We start from the raw sequence: 17,895 nt of genomic DNA on the forward strand, positions 1-17,895 counted from the left end.
TTTCATGGCTAGTACCCCAGTTAATATACCATATCACTGTATTTATTAGCTGTGTCACTGTATTTCCAGCTAGCTCCCAATTAGAATATAAGTAATATGTGGATATAGATTTTTATGTTTTTTCCCCACTGCTATTTCCCCAATGTTTACAACAGAGTATGCACATAATGCATATTCAGTGTGTGCTGAAAGAATAAATAAATGAATTATTTCATTGTACATTTCATGATGTAGTTTTTGATTAAAATATTTATAGAAGAATAAATTGTGTATTGTATAGTCAAGTTTAAATATATTTTCTTATTCCTTGATTTACATTCTGCACCATTCATCTAGTTCTTTTTTTTTTTCCTTTCTTTCTTTTATTTTATCATTTTTACATTTACTTATACGTGTATATATTTTTTGGGCCACTTCTCCCATTTCCCCCCAACCCTGCTTCTGGGTAGGACATGTTCTGCCCTCTTCTCTGACTTTGTTGAAGAGAAAACAGGAGATAGTAAGAAAGACAGCATTTCTGCTAGTTTGAGATAAAGATAGCTTTACAGAGAGAGTCCTGACATTGTTTTCATGCACTTGTATATTAAAATCTACATTGGTTCATCTCTACCAGACCTTTTCACTACTTCCTGGTCCCCTTCCCATAGTGGCATTGGCCAGTTGTATGATTATATATTGATATTTTAAAAATTATTTGTGCCATGTGACCTGTTTTTATTTCTCTACCTGATACACATATATCATTATCTTAACAGTCATCTGGTTTCTTCCTCTTTCTTTCCAAGATTCTCAATATGCAGTGATAACTTTGAGGTAAGCTAGAACATGAAGTATTTTTCAAAGCTATCTTATTTGTCATCCAGAATTGAAAAATACATTAAAATGTAGTCATTTTAATAAAATGTTTTGCAAAAATTGTTTTTGCAGTTCAGAAGGTATGACACAATTTGAAGTCAGGCTTTGGTAGTTGAGAGTGCAGAAGCTCAGTGGTAGAGCATATAGCTAGCATGTAGGAGGCCCTGGTTTAATCCCCAGCACAACCACAACAACGACAACAGCAACAAAAAATGAAAAAGAAAAGAAAGATAAAAATAAAATAAAATAAAATAATGCCTTCTTCTCTTCCTAAAGACAATATTTTTGTGAAGTAATTGTTTTTAAAATAAGTAACTACATGGAAAATTCCCAACACAGCAGTTATCACACAAAACTGCTAAAAAGCAAGTCACTTTCCATTATTATTTATTGTTGTCTCTAACACAAGTATATTTGTTTGTGAAATAATGATAATCCTAGTAACATGCAAAATTTGTGTCAACTGTTTCTTTGTCAAAAACAGGTCTTTACAGGAAGCAAATAGAGCAAAGTGTATTTACCAAAGAAGAAAGATATTTCTGTATGGATCGTTTTAACTAGAAAACCTTAAGAATTTAATTTGTTTTGAAAAATCATGTTTCGTCTAGTCATTGAACTTATAAAATGTATTAAGTTATTTTAATTAAGAAGAGTAATATTTTTTGTAAATTTAGCAAGGTGTATTTACCCAGGTGACCTCAATCCTTAGGCCAAGTCCATCTAAATGGAAGCATCTGTTGACAAAGGTTCCAGAAGTCCCTGATGTAACCAGGAAAGGGAATTTTGTGGCAGAACTAGCAAAAAATAGAAAAGGGAGAATATTTTGATATTGATAGAAATGATTGAAATTATTTAAGACAGATTTTGTAACCACAAGGGAAGATAACAGATTTAAAATTTTCACCAAAGAGTAATTTTTATAATCAGCTGTTTATGTTTAATAATTAAGGTCCCACCAGATGATAATTATTTTTCAATGGGTAGATATCTCTTTATGTTGAAAATAGTTAAAGTGGCTAAAGTCTTCATCCTGTTCTTCTGACCATTATAGAAAAGATAGAAATTTTGTCAGTCATCATTTGTGTTTTAACAATGCATCTGCTTTTTGTTTTGTTTTGTTTTGGTGCTGTTTTTATTTTGAAACAGGGCCTTGCTACATAGCCCAGGCTGCCCTTAAACTCCCAGTGTATCCTAGACTTTCCTAGAGCTCTCAGTCCTTCTGCCTTAGTATCCTGTGATCAGGGATTGCAGGCATGTACCATCATGCCCTGTGTGGCATTTGCCTTTTGAATGTCGATGCTGGAAAAAAATTTGTAGAAAAGAAAGAAAAATGAATATGACTGACTAAGCCAAATATTACCTTAGGGTTTTTTCTTTTTTTCTTTTTTTTTTTGAATGAACTTCAAACCTGTTCTTTTTTGAACAGGTTTGATTCAGACATTGAGCAATTCTGTGACTTTCGGCAAGTGAGCATACACAGTTCCTTGTATTCTTCTTTGGTAACATTATGGTTATAATATACCAGATAATTTTTCAAATGAAAACTGCATAAGGATGTTTAAACTTTGCTTTGTATTGACTAATGAGTGTTTATGTCATCTGAAAATAAATCCTCATTTAAAAGCACAGTTTCTAACCATTTTTCTTATTTTAATTCACATTGTAAAGCAATCTACAAAAGAAAATTATAACCATTTATTTATTCTTGGGATAAGAGTTAGTTTTTATATTTAATTCCCCAATTTTTACCATTTATGATGGTAAAAATAAAATTATCCATATTAATTATCATCTTTCTATTGCCAACAACCAAATTTTTTTGGTCATTTTGACCTTGAAAACTTCCTCCTCTGTCTGCCCATGAAAAGCTGATGAAAAGTGCTTGAATAAAATGTCTTCACCATGTATAATAGAACCTAAGGGAAGAATGATTTGGTTTCATATAAACAGGATATTTCAACAAGTCTGCCATCTGTGTGTAATCTACACTATAATATAATATTATTTCAGTGGTCCTTCAAATGTTGAGTTCTCTGTTATATGTACTCTCTTGAGTCAAAGCCTTTTCTCTCTGTAATATTAAGGAGACCTTGAAGTTATTGTATATGCTAACTATTATTTTACAAACTGGACCAATGACACTTTTTCTAATTATGCTTAGCTGTGTATATTTGTTTTCTGTCTCTGTTTAGTGTCTATATAGTAGTTAGGATTGTTAAATTTTCAAATCTAGACAGAATGTTACACATCAATTCATTTAGTATTAATTGAGGGCCCATGATATGTCAGGTACTCATGTCGATTACCTTATTAGAAAGCATATTTTAATGAAAAAAGTGGGAACATGAATGTTATAAAAATATTTATTGTAACATATAATTTTTATTAAATTGTAAGAATCAGATACCAATACTTGCTTATTTCTGCTTAGCTTCTCCAGACTATTAAAAAAAAAAAACGTATCTACCCTGGTATATTTGAGACTTGTTCTGTGGATGCAATAGAAGTGCATTTAATAGTAAAAATGCTTTTATTCTTTCTCTGCCCTCTTAAAGCACCATGATTTTATCTACCAAGAATAAATGATTTACACATCTTCTACCTTGTTTTCTGCTTTTCTTTCAAATGTTAGTCTTATCTTTCTAACTGTTGGTTGTCAGTCTCTAATTAACTAATATTCATCCAGTCTGAATTTGAACGAAGTGTTAATTCATTCTAAAACCTGATCTTCTTCCTAAGGAACATTAAAGGTTGGTGTGAATTCAGAACTATAGGATTCAAATCCTGAAGCAAGTCGAATTAACTACTAATAGTAATGTGAGTCCATCTCAGGGTTTTTAAAGATTCATTGAGATAGTATATACAAAAGCTTAATAGAGTGAGTGACCCATTGAAAGTACATGACAAGTACTAGACGTCATTTAGTACGATGACATCACCACTGTCGTCATCATTGCCCCATTAGTGACATCACCACACACCCCATTGTTAATCTAGATGCCCAACTCAGCTTTCATATTTTACCCAGTATATCTCCACTTGTATCCAAATGATTACCAAGTTTACTTCCAAAATGTTAGACATAATCCTCTTCTTCAACTTCTCTATCTTTAATTCCAGTTAAATAATAAAAGATATTGAAATATATTTTCCATTTGTGTATTTCTTTTCCATAATCAATTATAGAGACCATATCTTATTTTTGAATGTGCACTAATCCTTATCACATGTGAATGTAAAGATTGACCTTGTTTTGCAGCTTTCAGCTCCAGAATTAACTGAGAGTTAGTTTTATCTTGTTAAATGCTGAGGATACAAGGACAGTGAAAGAGACATGGGCCTGACCACGTGGAGCTTATATTAAGCCCAAAAATATGGAACTTTTTCCTAAAAGCAATGGAAAATTACTGAAGGCCTGTAAGCAGAGTAGCAGCAGTAGAAGATTTGTACTTTAAAGTAATGATGGTCCTTGAAACTGATTATAGCAGCAGAGATAGAAACTGAGTAGAGAGAAATTACACAGATAAAATCGACAGAACATGAAAAGGAATTGAATATTGATGGTGCCCAAAAAAGAAAGAAGGAGATAAGGATGATTCCTATGTTTCCAGTTTATTCAACTAGTCAATAATATTATTATTTGAGGATAAACCAGGTCTACAGAGGAGATAAACAGAAATCCATACATATGAGAAATATCAAGATAATTCCTATGCACATGCCATCCCATCTGTGAGGGGTATATGCATTTGGAAATTATTTTAATGGCAATTTTGTCTCAAGTGGGAGAAAGTTTTTCATCTTTAAACATAAATAATTGAAAACTGAGAGTATTATGTAAACTAAAACTGATTTTAACTTGTGTTGTTCAACAATTATATAAGAACATAAAATTATTCCTGTTGTAAATTTTGACAATGATTACTAGGAGTAGAGGAAGCATAACTAGAAGTTTTATTTGATGTAATGTTAAATCTGGGAGAAATTTAAAAAATCGTTAGAAGATTTTCTAGTTCACTTGCTTAATGAAAAATAATGTGATGAAAAGGAAGTGGGAAAAGAAAAATTCATTGACATTGGTAATAAAAAGGATAAAAGATAAGAAGTAAAATGAAGATAGATACATTATACTAAATTGTTCTATTTTGATGAGCTGTATGATTATATTTTAGATTGAAAGATTCCCATATGGACCTGACATGGTATACACTATTCATTGTCTGTAGTATATTCATATTTAAGTTATGGAAATTAACCAATCTGTTTACGGCATCATTTCCACTGGACAAAACCACTTAGCTTTTCCTTACAACCATCTTATAGCCCAGATTAACAAGATATTAAAAAAAATCTATCAATATGAATTAACCTGGCTATCATTACTTTCTCTGTACTGAATCCTATGCATTTCAAGCCTGGGTTTTTTGTTTAGTTTTAAGAATCTATTTCATCTGGTTAACACTTAGAGCACAGTGCTAATGAGTCCAAAGACAACAGCAGCATCAAAATGCAAAGTGTTTTCTGATATAATTGTCTCTTTCTTCTGCACATATAATACTTGACCTTTTCTCTTTATAGTAATTACTCTACTTCTTTTTAAGTTGCATCAAAACTTTCTAGAATCTTATATGTAATAAAGAAAAGTACATAAATTATTCTATTTTGTGCAAAATAAATCATTCTAATAATTTTCATGAACTCAAAATTAAAGCTATTTAAAATTGAGACTATTTGAAAATTTTCTAATGTTATCGCTGTTTTCTATAATTCTTTGTAGATTCTCAGGATAAAAATTTAATTGTTTTTTAATAATTTCTACTTACACATTAAGTATCTTTTTAATATATTCTGTCTGTTATTAGCAATTTGAATGCCAGCTCTGATTTCACTATCTTCTCCTTATTCTTTTTAATTCAATAATCAATGACTATGGTAATGAAAATTTAAGTAAAATTGAAAAATTGGCAGTTCTAGTTTCCATCATTTTGTGTGTCACTTGATGCATTGTGTTAACTTATTGCTACTTTCAACAATATTAAGGAGTACAGGGCAATAGAAATATCTCCAGTAGGTGAAGAAATTTATGATTAAGAGCTCTGACTAGCCCAAGAACCCTAATAGAGCGCATACTCTTACAACCATTGCATAAAAAATGAAACAGCTTTGAATTCAAAGGAAAACGTCACAGGTAAAATAGAAGTCCCCTGTGAAACAAGAATTTCAAATTCCTATTAAACAAATGTCTGATATGCAGGTAACACTGGTATAAAGTTTAGTTAATGATAGATGAGCAAAGAAAATATATTTAATTATGTCTGGGAAAATAACATATTTCTTAAATGATAGATTTGTTAGCAACAAAGTAGTTAGAATTGAAGAAAACAAATTTTGTCAGAAGTTAAGCCCAGTAAGATTTGTTCTGTGACAGCAAAACCAGTTATGTTTTCCCCCCAGAACTTCTAAATCTTCATGATATGAAAATGTAAATTTTTAGACTCTAAAAATGGCCTACTCTTTGGACAGTATTTCACAATACATATTAAGAGGCACTTATAGTGTTTTATTTGCTAATCTACTGTACTTAATTAATTGCGGGCACAATGTAAAATGTTGCAATTCATTTGGGATTGTAGCTCAGTGGTAGAACTGTGCTTGGCATACACAAGGCACTGGATTTGATCCTTAGTACAAAAGGAAGAAAGACAGAGAGAGAGAGAGAGAAAGAAAGGAGAAAAAAAGGAACAAAAATGTTCCATTTTAGTTTATGCCACTAATTAATTAATTATTTCCACCTCTAAGTATCACATGTTCCCCACAAATTTATAATTTCTATAGCTATCATCTGTCAGTTAAAGTAAAATAAAATAAATCTTAAATAGCTCAGCTTAGCTAGTTAATGAAAAAATAAAATAAGACTATGCTATACAATTCATGAAAGGAATATTTCTACTATGTAGGCAAAATGTTAACATTATTGATGATATTTTATATCTTGTTTTTATTCAGTTGAAATTAATCCACTGAAAGATAAGACTTGTTCTCACCCACCTCTGAAGTAACAGTGAATGTCTATAGCACCTGTGACTAGTGTTTGCTTTTAGTTAGTAGTCTTGTTTCCATTGTAAGACAGAGTTGACATCCTCCTAAGTGGTCTCCAATGGTATGGAGTAAATGTCTGCTCTGGCCATCATTTTCATTGTAAACGAATCTTGACAATGTCAGGTTCCTGTCACAATCTATCAGTGTCACTCACTAAGCAGTGCTGTGACCGTTAGTTCCTTTGAGATTTGCCTCTTTTATCAGGGTCAGCCCGTGGGAAAATGAGAACAACTAGATACATGTCACCTACGTATTAAGGATAATAATATTTAAATATGCTTTTACAATTTTAAAGAATAATGATTTAAAAAGATTAGTCATAGATCACTCTAATTTTGTACTTGATTATTTTACATGAGTTCTATCCAAAATTCATTTAAAAATAGTATGGCCTTCTGTTTTGGAACCTATTCCTCATTGGGTATGGTTCAGAACGAAAAGAATGAATGAAAGAATAAATACCATTGTATTTTCTGGGGTTTTCATTTGTGCCACTAATACACAATCAAAAATTTTTAGAATTTTTATTAAAGGGAAACTAATAATATTCTTCCCCAAACATTTTCCATTTTCTTTCCTACCTAATAATTGAAGTGATCATCTTTCTTTCTTAATAATCTCCATATTCAATATTATTTAATTTTAAAATTCATATTAATCTTTTTTCTTTGAAGTTTTGCCTCAACCCATAATTTAAAGTTTCAATTAATTTGTGAAATAATATTTCATATATTGAGCCTTCATATTTTTCCATTTATTTCATTTCTAAGAACTAATTACTAAAATTCAGTTTATTTGTAAGAAATAATCACTAACATATGATTTCTAATGTAGCAATGATTCTTGTAGGTTCTGTTGAATATGCTCATGTAACATGATATTAAATTGAATTTTTTTCTGTGGTCATCCACAAGAACAAAAGGTGCCAGGTTCTGTTGATTTAAAGAAAGTCACAAACGATTGGTGATCTTTTTGAGTATGCTTCCTTATTGTCAAGAGAGTGAGAATGGAGCTCCAAGAGAATTATTCTTGGATTTCAGATGGGTTTGCCTTGTTTTATGGCTGTATTTGTACTTTGGTGTGAACTGCGGTTCTGTTTTCATATCACCTGTGAGCAGTGGGATAAAGAATTGATAGAGGTAGCATGAAAGAGAGTGTGGACATCGTCAGGACAAGAGGACCTACATCAGAAAATCATAGAGAGCTTAGAGCACATGACTGGAGATTTCCATTGTTGGGGATTTGAGCAGTCAGGGGATCCCCTATGAGGCCCTCCATAAACAATCAGACATCACCCCTGTGACATGCTTAGTATTTAGGCACTTGCTGTTTGGAAGAAGTCAATAACCTAATAGGCATAGCCACAGAAGTTGCAGTGCTGGAAGAATTTTTTTTTGATCTTTAAGAGAATATACATATATATATATATATATATACACATACATATACATATATATATTATTCATTTATTCACATGTGCATACATTGTTTGGGTCATTTCTCCCTCCTGCCCCCATCGTCACCCTCTCCCCCATCCCCCCTCCCTTCCCAGCAGAACCTGTTCTGCATTTTTCTCCAGTTCCGTTGAAGAGTAGAAATAAGCAATAATAAGAAAGACATAGAATTTTTGCTAGTTGAGATAAGGACGGCTATACAGAGAGATTCCTAGCATTGCTTTCATGTACAAATGTGTTACAACCCAGGTTGATTCATCTCTAACTGATCTTTGCACTGGTTCCTGATCCCCTTCTTGTGCTGACCTCTGTCAATAGCGCTGCAATAAACATGGGTGTGCAGGTGTTTTTGGAGTAACCTGTGTTGCATTCCTTTGGGTAGATCCCCAGGAGTGGGATTGCTGGATCATATGGCAGATCTGTTTAGATTTTTAAGAAGCCTCCAAATTTTTTTCCAGAGTGGTTGCACCAGCTTGCATTCCCACCAGCAGTGTACGAGGGTTCCTTTTTTCCCACATCCTCACCAACACATGTTGTTGGTGGTGTTTTTGATGATGGCTATTCTAACAGGGGTGAGATGGAATCTTAGTGTGGTTTTAATTTGTATTTCTTTTATGGCTAGCGATGATGAGCATTTTTTTCATGTGTATTTTGCCCATTTGAATTTCTTCTTTTGAGAAAGTTCTATTTAGTTCAGTTGCTCATTTCTTAATTGGTTCATTGATTTTGGGAAAGTTTAGTTTTTTAAGTTCCCTATATATTCTGGTTATCAGTCCTTTGTCTGATGGATAGCTGGCAAATATTTTCTCCCACTCTGTGGGTGGTATCTTCAGTTTAGAGACCATTTCTTTTGTTGTGCAGAAGCTTTTTAATTTTATGAAATCCCATTTGTCCATTCTTTCTCTTAGTTGCTGAGCTTCTGGGGTTCTATTGAGGAAGTCCTTGCCTATACCTATTAGTTCCAGAGTGTTTCCTGCTCCTTCCTGTACTAACTTCAAAGTTTCAGGTCTGATATTAAGGTTTTTGATCCATTTTGAGTTGATACTGGTACACGGTGATAGGCATGGATCTAGTTTCAGTTTCTCGCAGATGCAGTGCTGAAAGAATTTAAGCAGAGACCACTGGACAGTAAACTGTTATCCTGCTACCTGGGAAAAGTTGAAGAGAAAGACAAAATGTTTGAAATGTTGGAATGTTTCAAAAGCTCCTTTGTCTTCCAGTACCCTGGCCCTAGACATGGTCATTGCTAATGAGATGGGAAAACAAGATAAATGTTAACCGTATGGATTTGTTGTACTCAAAATCTGCTCAAAAGGCAGAAAAAGAAAAGAAAACCTTGACAAAGAATGATTGAAGACAGTAATTAGAACAAAAATAAAAGCATTTTATATTGTTAACCCATCAGTTCTGACTGTTCAAAGATCTGATTATCCTTTCAGTAGGGGTGGCTTTCAAATTTTAGGGGTATATTTTCTGTATTTAAAACCTAGTCCATCATAAAATGTGTGTTATTAAATACAGTATATACATTAATAGTCTGAGTCTATGAAAAGACTAAATTAGTGCATGAAGTGTTTTGCTTTTCAGAACATACAACTGTTTCGATATTGGGGTTGGGAGAATCTCCTATATCTACTCCTTATATATTTGAATTTCATTTACACTAAATATTAAGATAACCTGACTTATTTCTGAGGAATACACATCATTTAAGTAAAAAGAAACACTATATAATAAGTTTTCACATATAAGTTCCAAATATTTGAATATCCAAGTATTGATTTATTCTTATATCTATATAATTAAGCAGGGTAAATAAATTGTTTCTGATCACATAAATGTATAATTGTTGTTTTTAGCTGGTAATCCTTTTTACATTCATATGCCCACTTACATCTGGATGCTACAACACTGTGCATTTGTTACTTTTTTGGTCCATCAACATCATGTCATAGTAATTATTAGCTGGGCTTACGGTGAATGTGGTTCTACTTCCTTATGTAGAAACTTTTCATGTGCCCTATCGCTCACAGTTAAGATCTGCTTATACCTGGGGTATTGTCTAGCCAATGTTTCTCCACTGTGCACATTTAGGACAAGGTCTGGGTGATCATCTCTGCCCCGAATCCCACCTCAATGTTAAAATATGGTTATAGATTCTAAATGATCAGAAATTTTTTGCGCTGTCTTTTTTTCAAGAACTCATTACTATTATCCTTGGCTTTTCATTATTCTATATTTTTATAATACTTTAATTTGTATATATACTATAACCCTTTGTTACAGAATATATTCTTTGAAGATACTAAGACTATATCAAATTCATCTTTTCATTCCATTGTAAAGTCAAAGAAACACTGTGGTTTTGTAAGAATTGAAGGGGAAATTTGAATAAGTCTTTTTTGATTTCTATTTCTCTCTACCAAATAATAAAAATTTTCCTACATATTGAATCTGTGGTTCCTTTCAGTCTTCATAGTAATATTTAATTTCAGTGGTTTACATGTGTGTATAATACATGTACATATATGTATAAATAAGTGTTGTGTGTAGGCAAAATTCTTATATACTGGATTATATTGTGATACATAATGTATTAAACCAAGATACTTGAAATTATACATTTAGTAGTTCTGGGCATGTCTTGTTCTGAAGTGGTTTATTTTCATTTCTCATTTATTCATGCTAATAGAGGAGAAGGATGTTATAAATAATGCAAAAATCACTTAACAGCTGACTTGGTTATATATTGTATATTTTTCATCAGACTTAGTTTCTTAATTGTTTGCTCTATTTATTACCCAAATGAACTAACATCATGAGTACTTAACAAATGATGATTGGCAGAGATGGCTGGGAGCATTCTACAAAGTGAGAAATCCAATCTAGTAATAGAAACTTGCTATGGAAAATTCATGTATGGATGATAGATATTTATCCACACAAAGACACTGAAAATTCCATGATGCAAAAGAGATATGAAAATAAGTATCTGTTTTCATATAAATTTAATCAGATGTTTTACATCTAAAACTTATATCTCAAATTTCATAGATTTTGTGTTATATATGTAACAAAAAGTTTATACATGCCTTGATCAATGCAAAGTAAAGTGAAGATTTCTAAATGTTTTATTATAGCATTCTCTTGACATTATATATTTCAAAATTTCTTATATGTATAGTTGATTCAGATGTCAAAAAGAAAAAGTCATGAGTTTGCTGGGCATAGTGGTCCGTGCCTGTAGTCCCAGTGCTTGGGAGTCTCAGGAGAATGGCAAGTCCAAGGCCAGGTAGAGCAGGATAGTGAGACCCTGTCTCTAAAAATGAAGGGCTGAGGATGTACCTTGCGAGGTAGAATGCTTGCCTAACGTGCTAGGGTTGGTTCCCAGCAATAGGAATGTAAATACATCAAACAGTTATGAGTAGGGAAGTGAGGTGTATAAATTGTGAATATGAAAGTGAATGCTTATAGTACAGTATAGGAGCAAGCTAGAGAAATTTCTTTTATATGAGTCATTTCTGTATGAAGCTATAAACTTCTTTTTAAACCAAAAGCTGTCATGGTTTCTACTAAAATAATAAAGATACCCATTTTAATTGATTCTTTTCATTGTTTAATAAAATTGCTTTGTTTGATTGCTGAAGAATTTGAATTGAGTTTTCATTACCCACTTATGAACAATTTATTCTAAGATCAAGACAGTACTGAGTTAATGAGTTTGAATTTATATTGAAACTTAACTGTCTTCACGAAGTAAATGGAAAAAAATCATAGCACTAACTAAGTATTCTTCATTAAAAACTATGTTGTAGAGATTTTACAATGAAGTTTTTAGTAGAGCTAAAGAATTAAATTGGAGTTTTATCAACTTTGCTGTTTCCATGCATATTATATGAAAATATGGTTTCTTCTTTTTTTGAGAAGTAAAGAGATCATAAACTGACAGAAATATTCCAGAAAATTTTAAGCAGATAGTTTGTATATTCAAAAGAATCTGCTAAGGAATAAATTAATGCTATTTAATTTGAAGACGTAACTAAGTTGAAATGGCTTATAAACACCTTCCAAGAAACATCTTGCTAAATTGTTTCAAGATCTAGTTAAATGTTATCATTGCCACCAGTATTAAAATGCTAATCCTCTCAAATAGTTTTTACTTCCATAGTGATACTGTCACCATGATAAATTTATATTTACTTTCATTTGAAAATAAATGATCTGTTTATTCACACCCACATTCAATATTTTGCTTTGACATTATGTTTTGTGTTCTCTGTACAATGTCCAATCAACTTGGGCATTTGGTGATTCCATGTTTAGAATCTGTGGCAGGATTAAGCTAGGCAATTTAAGTGGTGAGTAGGAAAACTTTGCAGATACAACCTTCAGTTTACCTCAGTTCTGAAGACCAACTATTTAGGTACATAATAGAAACGATTTAATATTAAGTTGGGTAGTCAAGCAGAGTTAGACTCTACAAGTAGGTTAAATGTTGCAGAAAAACTAGCTTTCAGAAATTTTAGATCCTATCTAAGAAATCAGAAAACAAAAAGAAAATAGAGTCTAGAGGAATTTTTCTTACTTTGGGTCCATTCCCTAGAAATCAGTTTGTAATCTCCAAATGTGATACACCTTTTAAAACCTTACTTCAAATTAGTCTTTGGAGGATTTGGAGTAATATTGTATTCAAATAATTTATATCCATTTCCTACAGGCAGCAGTGATGGTTCCTGGGATAAGGAAACACTTCCCTCTTCCCCATCCCAGGGATCTCGGGCTTCTGTTACCCATCCCCGCTTGCCTCGAGCGCATAGCCTTCCAGTTAGCCATCCTCTCAGCCATCTTCAGCACAGCCACCTTCTGCCAAATGGTATGATGGCATTTTTTAAGCACTAAAAATGGTAGTTTTGGAAGAATTTTTCTTTAATTAGCAGATAACAAAATAGGAGATAGTAAAGAGATTTACATTAGACAACTAGTCATAATGCATTAAACAAAACTGTAGTATTTTAAATAAGATTTTAGGTGGATCAGAGGAATCATACATAGAGCAAAGAATTGACTATTTGTACTAAACACAGGAAGAGTAGTGATAGGATATAAGGGCACCAAACTTGTTAGCTGTGGCCTAATTTCCCTGAGTGGCGACTGATTATTATTTCACAGAGGAAAAAATATTTTTCTTTGACTGCTATTATTAGAATATTTTTCACTGTTCAATTTTAATGGCATATCTGTTACTATTTTAGTAAGTGAGATGCACCATGTTTTATCATTTTACTGGGGACAGGGCAGTGATGATACATGTGTATTTCTTATAGGACTGGAACTTCCTTTTATGATGATGCCCCACCCTCTAATTCCTGTCAGCCTACCTCCAGCATCTGTCACCATGGCAATGAGCCAGATGAACCACCTCAGCACCATTGCAAACATGGCGGCAGCAGCTCAAGTTCAGAGTCCTCCATCCAGAGTTGAGACATCTGTTATCAAGGTAATGGTTTTCTCATGACATTTTTTTGTAATGTTCATCTGAATCTCCCAATTCATTTTTCTCACCCCGTAAGTAAACCTCAACTCTAAAATCTAAATGATAGAAGATAGATTATGAGAAAAAACACATATAGCAGGTAGCCTCAGGATATACTATTCAGGCTGGCTAGAGTTATTTATCTTTATTTTTAAAATTAAATTAAATTAATTTATTTTTCATGGTATTGGGGTTTGAACTCAGTGCTTTGCTCTTGCAAGGCAAGAGCTCTACGGAATGACACCTCTAGTCCTAAGTGATTTTAAGTTCTCTTTTAAAAGACAGAACATAGGACTTTAAATGATACTGCACAATTTATGTGTTTTTTATCAGCACTGTCATGTGTAGGTATAGTGTATGTGTGTGTGCATTTCTCTGTGTGTGGTGTTGTAATCCTTTAGTTTTGGAGAACCAGACAACCATAGGGTGAAATTCTGCCATTTACCTTGACATGTAATTCAATTTTTTTCATTCTTTTAGCACTCAAAAGATGAATAATACAGTGTGGCTGTAGAAACTAAATGAAGTAATAAAATTTGAGTTTTTAAAAATTCAGAAATATGCTTTAAATAGAGAGCAAAAATTGGTATATAAACTTTTTTGTGCATGTGTATACACAATTCTTTTCTCTCACTGCTTCTCTTTCTCTGCTATGTGTACATATATGTGTATACTGTGCATATATGTATATGTATCTTTTCATTCATATTATTTTTAATGTGTATTTAAATTGAAATATTTTAATTGCCATTGTCAGGTTGGGTGAACAAGAAATAACAAAAATAATATTAAGAATAGATTATTTTTTTGTCAGTGGCTGGTAGCTCATGCCTCGAGAGGAAGAAATCTGGAGGATCATGATTTGAGGCCAGCCCAGGCAAAAAGCAAGACTCTATCTCAAAAATACCCAACACAGAAAAGAACTGGGAGTGTAGCTTTTGGTAGCATGCTTGCCTAGCAAGTTCAAGGCCCTATATTCAAACCCCTGTGCCACTCTCCTTCCCACCTCCCAAAAACCCTGCAGAGTCTCAATTTTTGAAGTAAGTAAAAGAAATTTCATACTTCTTGGTCTTCATTCGATATAATCATTTCTTGTTTTCCTGAAGATAATACACTTGCATTCAAGTTAGCCTCTGGAGCCTGCCTTATATGAAAAGCCCTGAATCTAGCCAGGTGTGTGGCACTTGGTTCTATTTCCAGCATCCGTAGACTAATGCAGGAAGATCTTAAGTTTAAGCCTGGTTTCTTGTAGTGAGATCTTGTTTCAATAAGAGAAAAGAATCCATTTTTGCTACTTATGTAGAATATTGATTAATATGCAATCAGGAATTTTTCTTACTCTGTAAACAAAGATGTGTGCCAGTCCCTTTCATAATTTTTTGAACTATGATTACCACAGGAAAAAGATCAAAACACATTATAGCATATGAGGATCACTCACTAAAAACACCACCTGAAAGACTGCCAGTGAGGACTGCATGGTTATCTGCCAAAGAACTGAAAAGGAAATTTTTTAAGCTCTTTTTTTAGTCTCAGTGACTTTAAGAGAATCTCTTTGTTACTAGATGATTTGTTAACCCAGGTATCACTGCATTATTCAGTTTATGATAATTTTGGTAATTATGACTGAGAGCTCATCATTTCTTTCACCTTACTTTTTGAAATTTCCTAGAAGATTTTAGGTGAAAAAAACAAAACAAAACAAAACCTTGTAGTGTTCTTGTCATTGTGGTTGATGAAAATTTAGAAAGTATAATTTTTTAATTATATATAAAAGATGATTACTCATATTTTAAAAATATTTGATAATAATTAGGCTCAGTGTGGTGGATCACACTTGTAATCCCAGCTACTTGGGAAACGGAGGCAGGAGGAATGAGTTTCAAGACCAGCCTGGAGGAAAATGTCAGTTAGATTCTATCTCAAAGATAAGTTGGGCATGGTGGTCATTTCTGTAATCTTAGCCACAAGATTGCAGGATCATCCTTCAGGTCTGGCCTGAACAAAAATGGAAATCCCTATTTCAAAGGCACTAAAAGCAACAGGACTAGGGGAGTGGCTTAAGTGGTAGAAAATCTCACCAGGTTGTCATAATGATTAAATTGCTATTTATAAAATCAAATTATTTTTTTCAAGGACTTTTGGGATTTGCAGTGCATATATGCAAAGCAGATTTTAGATTTATGTTTTCCTCAGAGATAAAGTAGAATTCTTTTTGAGAAATTTGGCAACATTGGACTTACTCTAAATTGATGAATAAACATCTCTCCTTCCATTCCACATTACAGAGTTTTCTGAGAATAGAAAATATTACTCTTTTGTCAATTTTCTTTGCTGATGTTTGTATCTGTGTATGTGTCTCTGTGTGAGAAGAGACAGACAGAGACATTTTATGAAATTCTCAAAGAATCAAACACTAAAAATCCCACTTAAAATACAATTTACATTTCTAACTTCTAATAGGTTCCTTCAAAGCAGGTTCTTACAATTTTATGTCAGCAAATAGAACTTTAGTTGTACATGATTTAAGATGTGCAAGGAATATAAAAGTTGAAGCTAATTGTCAAAGTATATTAAAATGTTAGCACAGTATGACATCATATACCTCATAATTGTTTTTAGCTTATTCTTTGGACTAATATAAAAACTCTAGATGCATTTTAGAAATAACTTTTTCTCACAAAAATCTATTTTGATTGTTTTTTATTTGGATTTGTAAAAACAGCTAATTATCTACCCTTGTGTTTGAAATTGACATTAAATATGAAAAGACAATGCAATAAGGAAAATAAAGTTCTACCACACAACCACCACTCAAGACAAGATAGTGCATTTGAATAACATCCATGTGTTTAAATCCCTGAGTTTATAATGTGGACAGTTCTAAGGAATTGAATCTTGAAGGCCAATACAGGTTTAAATAAAGGATAAATAAATGACAGAGAACAAGCATTTTTGTGCTTTTCCATAAAAACTGTATCTCAGGAGAATTAAATGATTCACGAGGGAGACCTCATAGTCATGGAATGTTTCTGGAAAATATTTGTATAAAGATGATAATATTGCCACATCATGATCCCCAGTGAGGTGGCTGACATTGTAACAGGCAACCCCAAAGGTACTCTATTATGTTGATGGGAGCTTACAACATCACCTGTGAGGTAGTCTTACTCCAAGACCAACTGAGTCAAGGCTCCAGATTGAACCAGGCAGGATGTTCAAGGGACAGAGAAATATAGACATGACCTGGACACGTCAAGGGCACTGCAGATGGATGAGAGGTTCGTACAGTTGTTGGCCTCCAAGAATATATACTGATCCAAGTCCAACCACATTGCTGCATTTGCCCTAGATCTAAAGTCTGCATGACAAGGGGAGAGAACATATGGGAGATATAGGAATAGGTAGAAAACCCAAAACATGAAAGTATTTGATGTCCCCACTGCAGGGGAACTAATACAGAAACCTTAAAGCGACAGAGGTCAACATGAGAAGGGGATCAGTAACCAGGGTAAAGATCAGTTAGAGATGAATCAACATGGGTCATTACATGTGTACATAAAATCAATGCTAGGAATATTTCTGTACAGCTATCCTTAACTCAACTAGCAAAAACAGTCTTTCTTCCTTATTATGCTTGTGTCTTTTCTTCAACAAAATTAGAGATAAAGGCACAACAGGTTCTGCCTGGAAGTGGAGGGGGGGAAATGATCCAAACAATGTATGTCCATGTGAATAAATGAATAATTAAAAAAAAAGAATATATACTGAGCCTCAATTTGAGAAGTTGACTGTAAATATTTGTCATGCATAGAGCAATGCCGAAGAATGGCAAAATAGATTGGTCATTTTAGAAATTACCTATTCTTTTTCTTCCTCCGCCTTTTTCCTTGACTGTGAGAAAGGAACCAGTCCTGCTTTTTTTTTTTTTCCCCGCAGAACTGGGATTTGAAC

At 32.9% G+C, this 17,895-nt stretch overlaps 1 protein-coding gene across 3 annotated transcripts in view; it reads left to right on the forward strand.

The window, feature by feature from the left end:
* The window catches only part of Dach1 (dachshund family transcription factor 1), a 397,811-nt gene that overhangs the window by 262,982 nt on the left and 116,934 nt on the right, over window positions 1-17,895 (forward strand). For 2 of the 3 annotated variants that reach the window (XM_074043247.1, XM_020178045.2), the window contains one exon: window positions 13,733-13,905. In XM_074043247.1, the coding sequence (XP_073899348.1) occupies window positions 13,733-13,905 (173 nt within the window). Of the gene's footprint in view, window positions 1-13,125; window positions 13,282-13,732; window positions 13,906-17,895 lie in introns of all 3 variants that reach the window. The other variant, XM_020178044.2, reaches the window with a different exon arrangement.

Source organism: Castor canadensis, chromosome 10 (assembly GCF_047511655.1).
Source record: "Castor canadensis chromosome 10, mCasCan1.hap1v2, whole genome shotgun sequence".
NCBI lineage: Eukaryota > Metazoa > Chordata > Mammalia > Rodentia > Castoridae > Castor > Castor canadensis.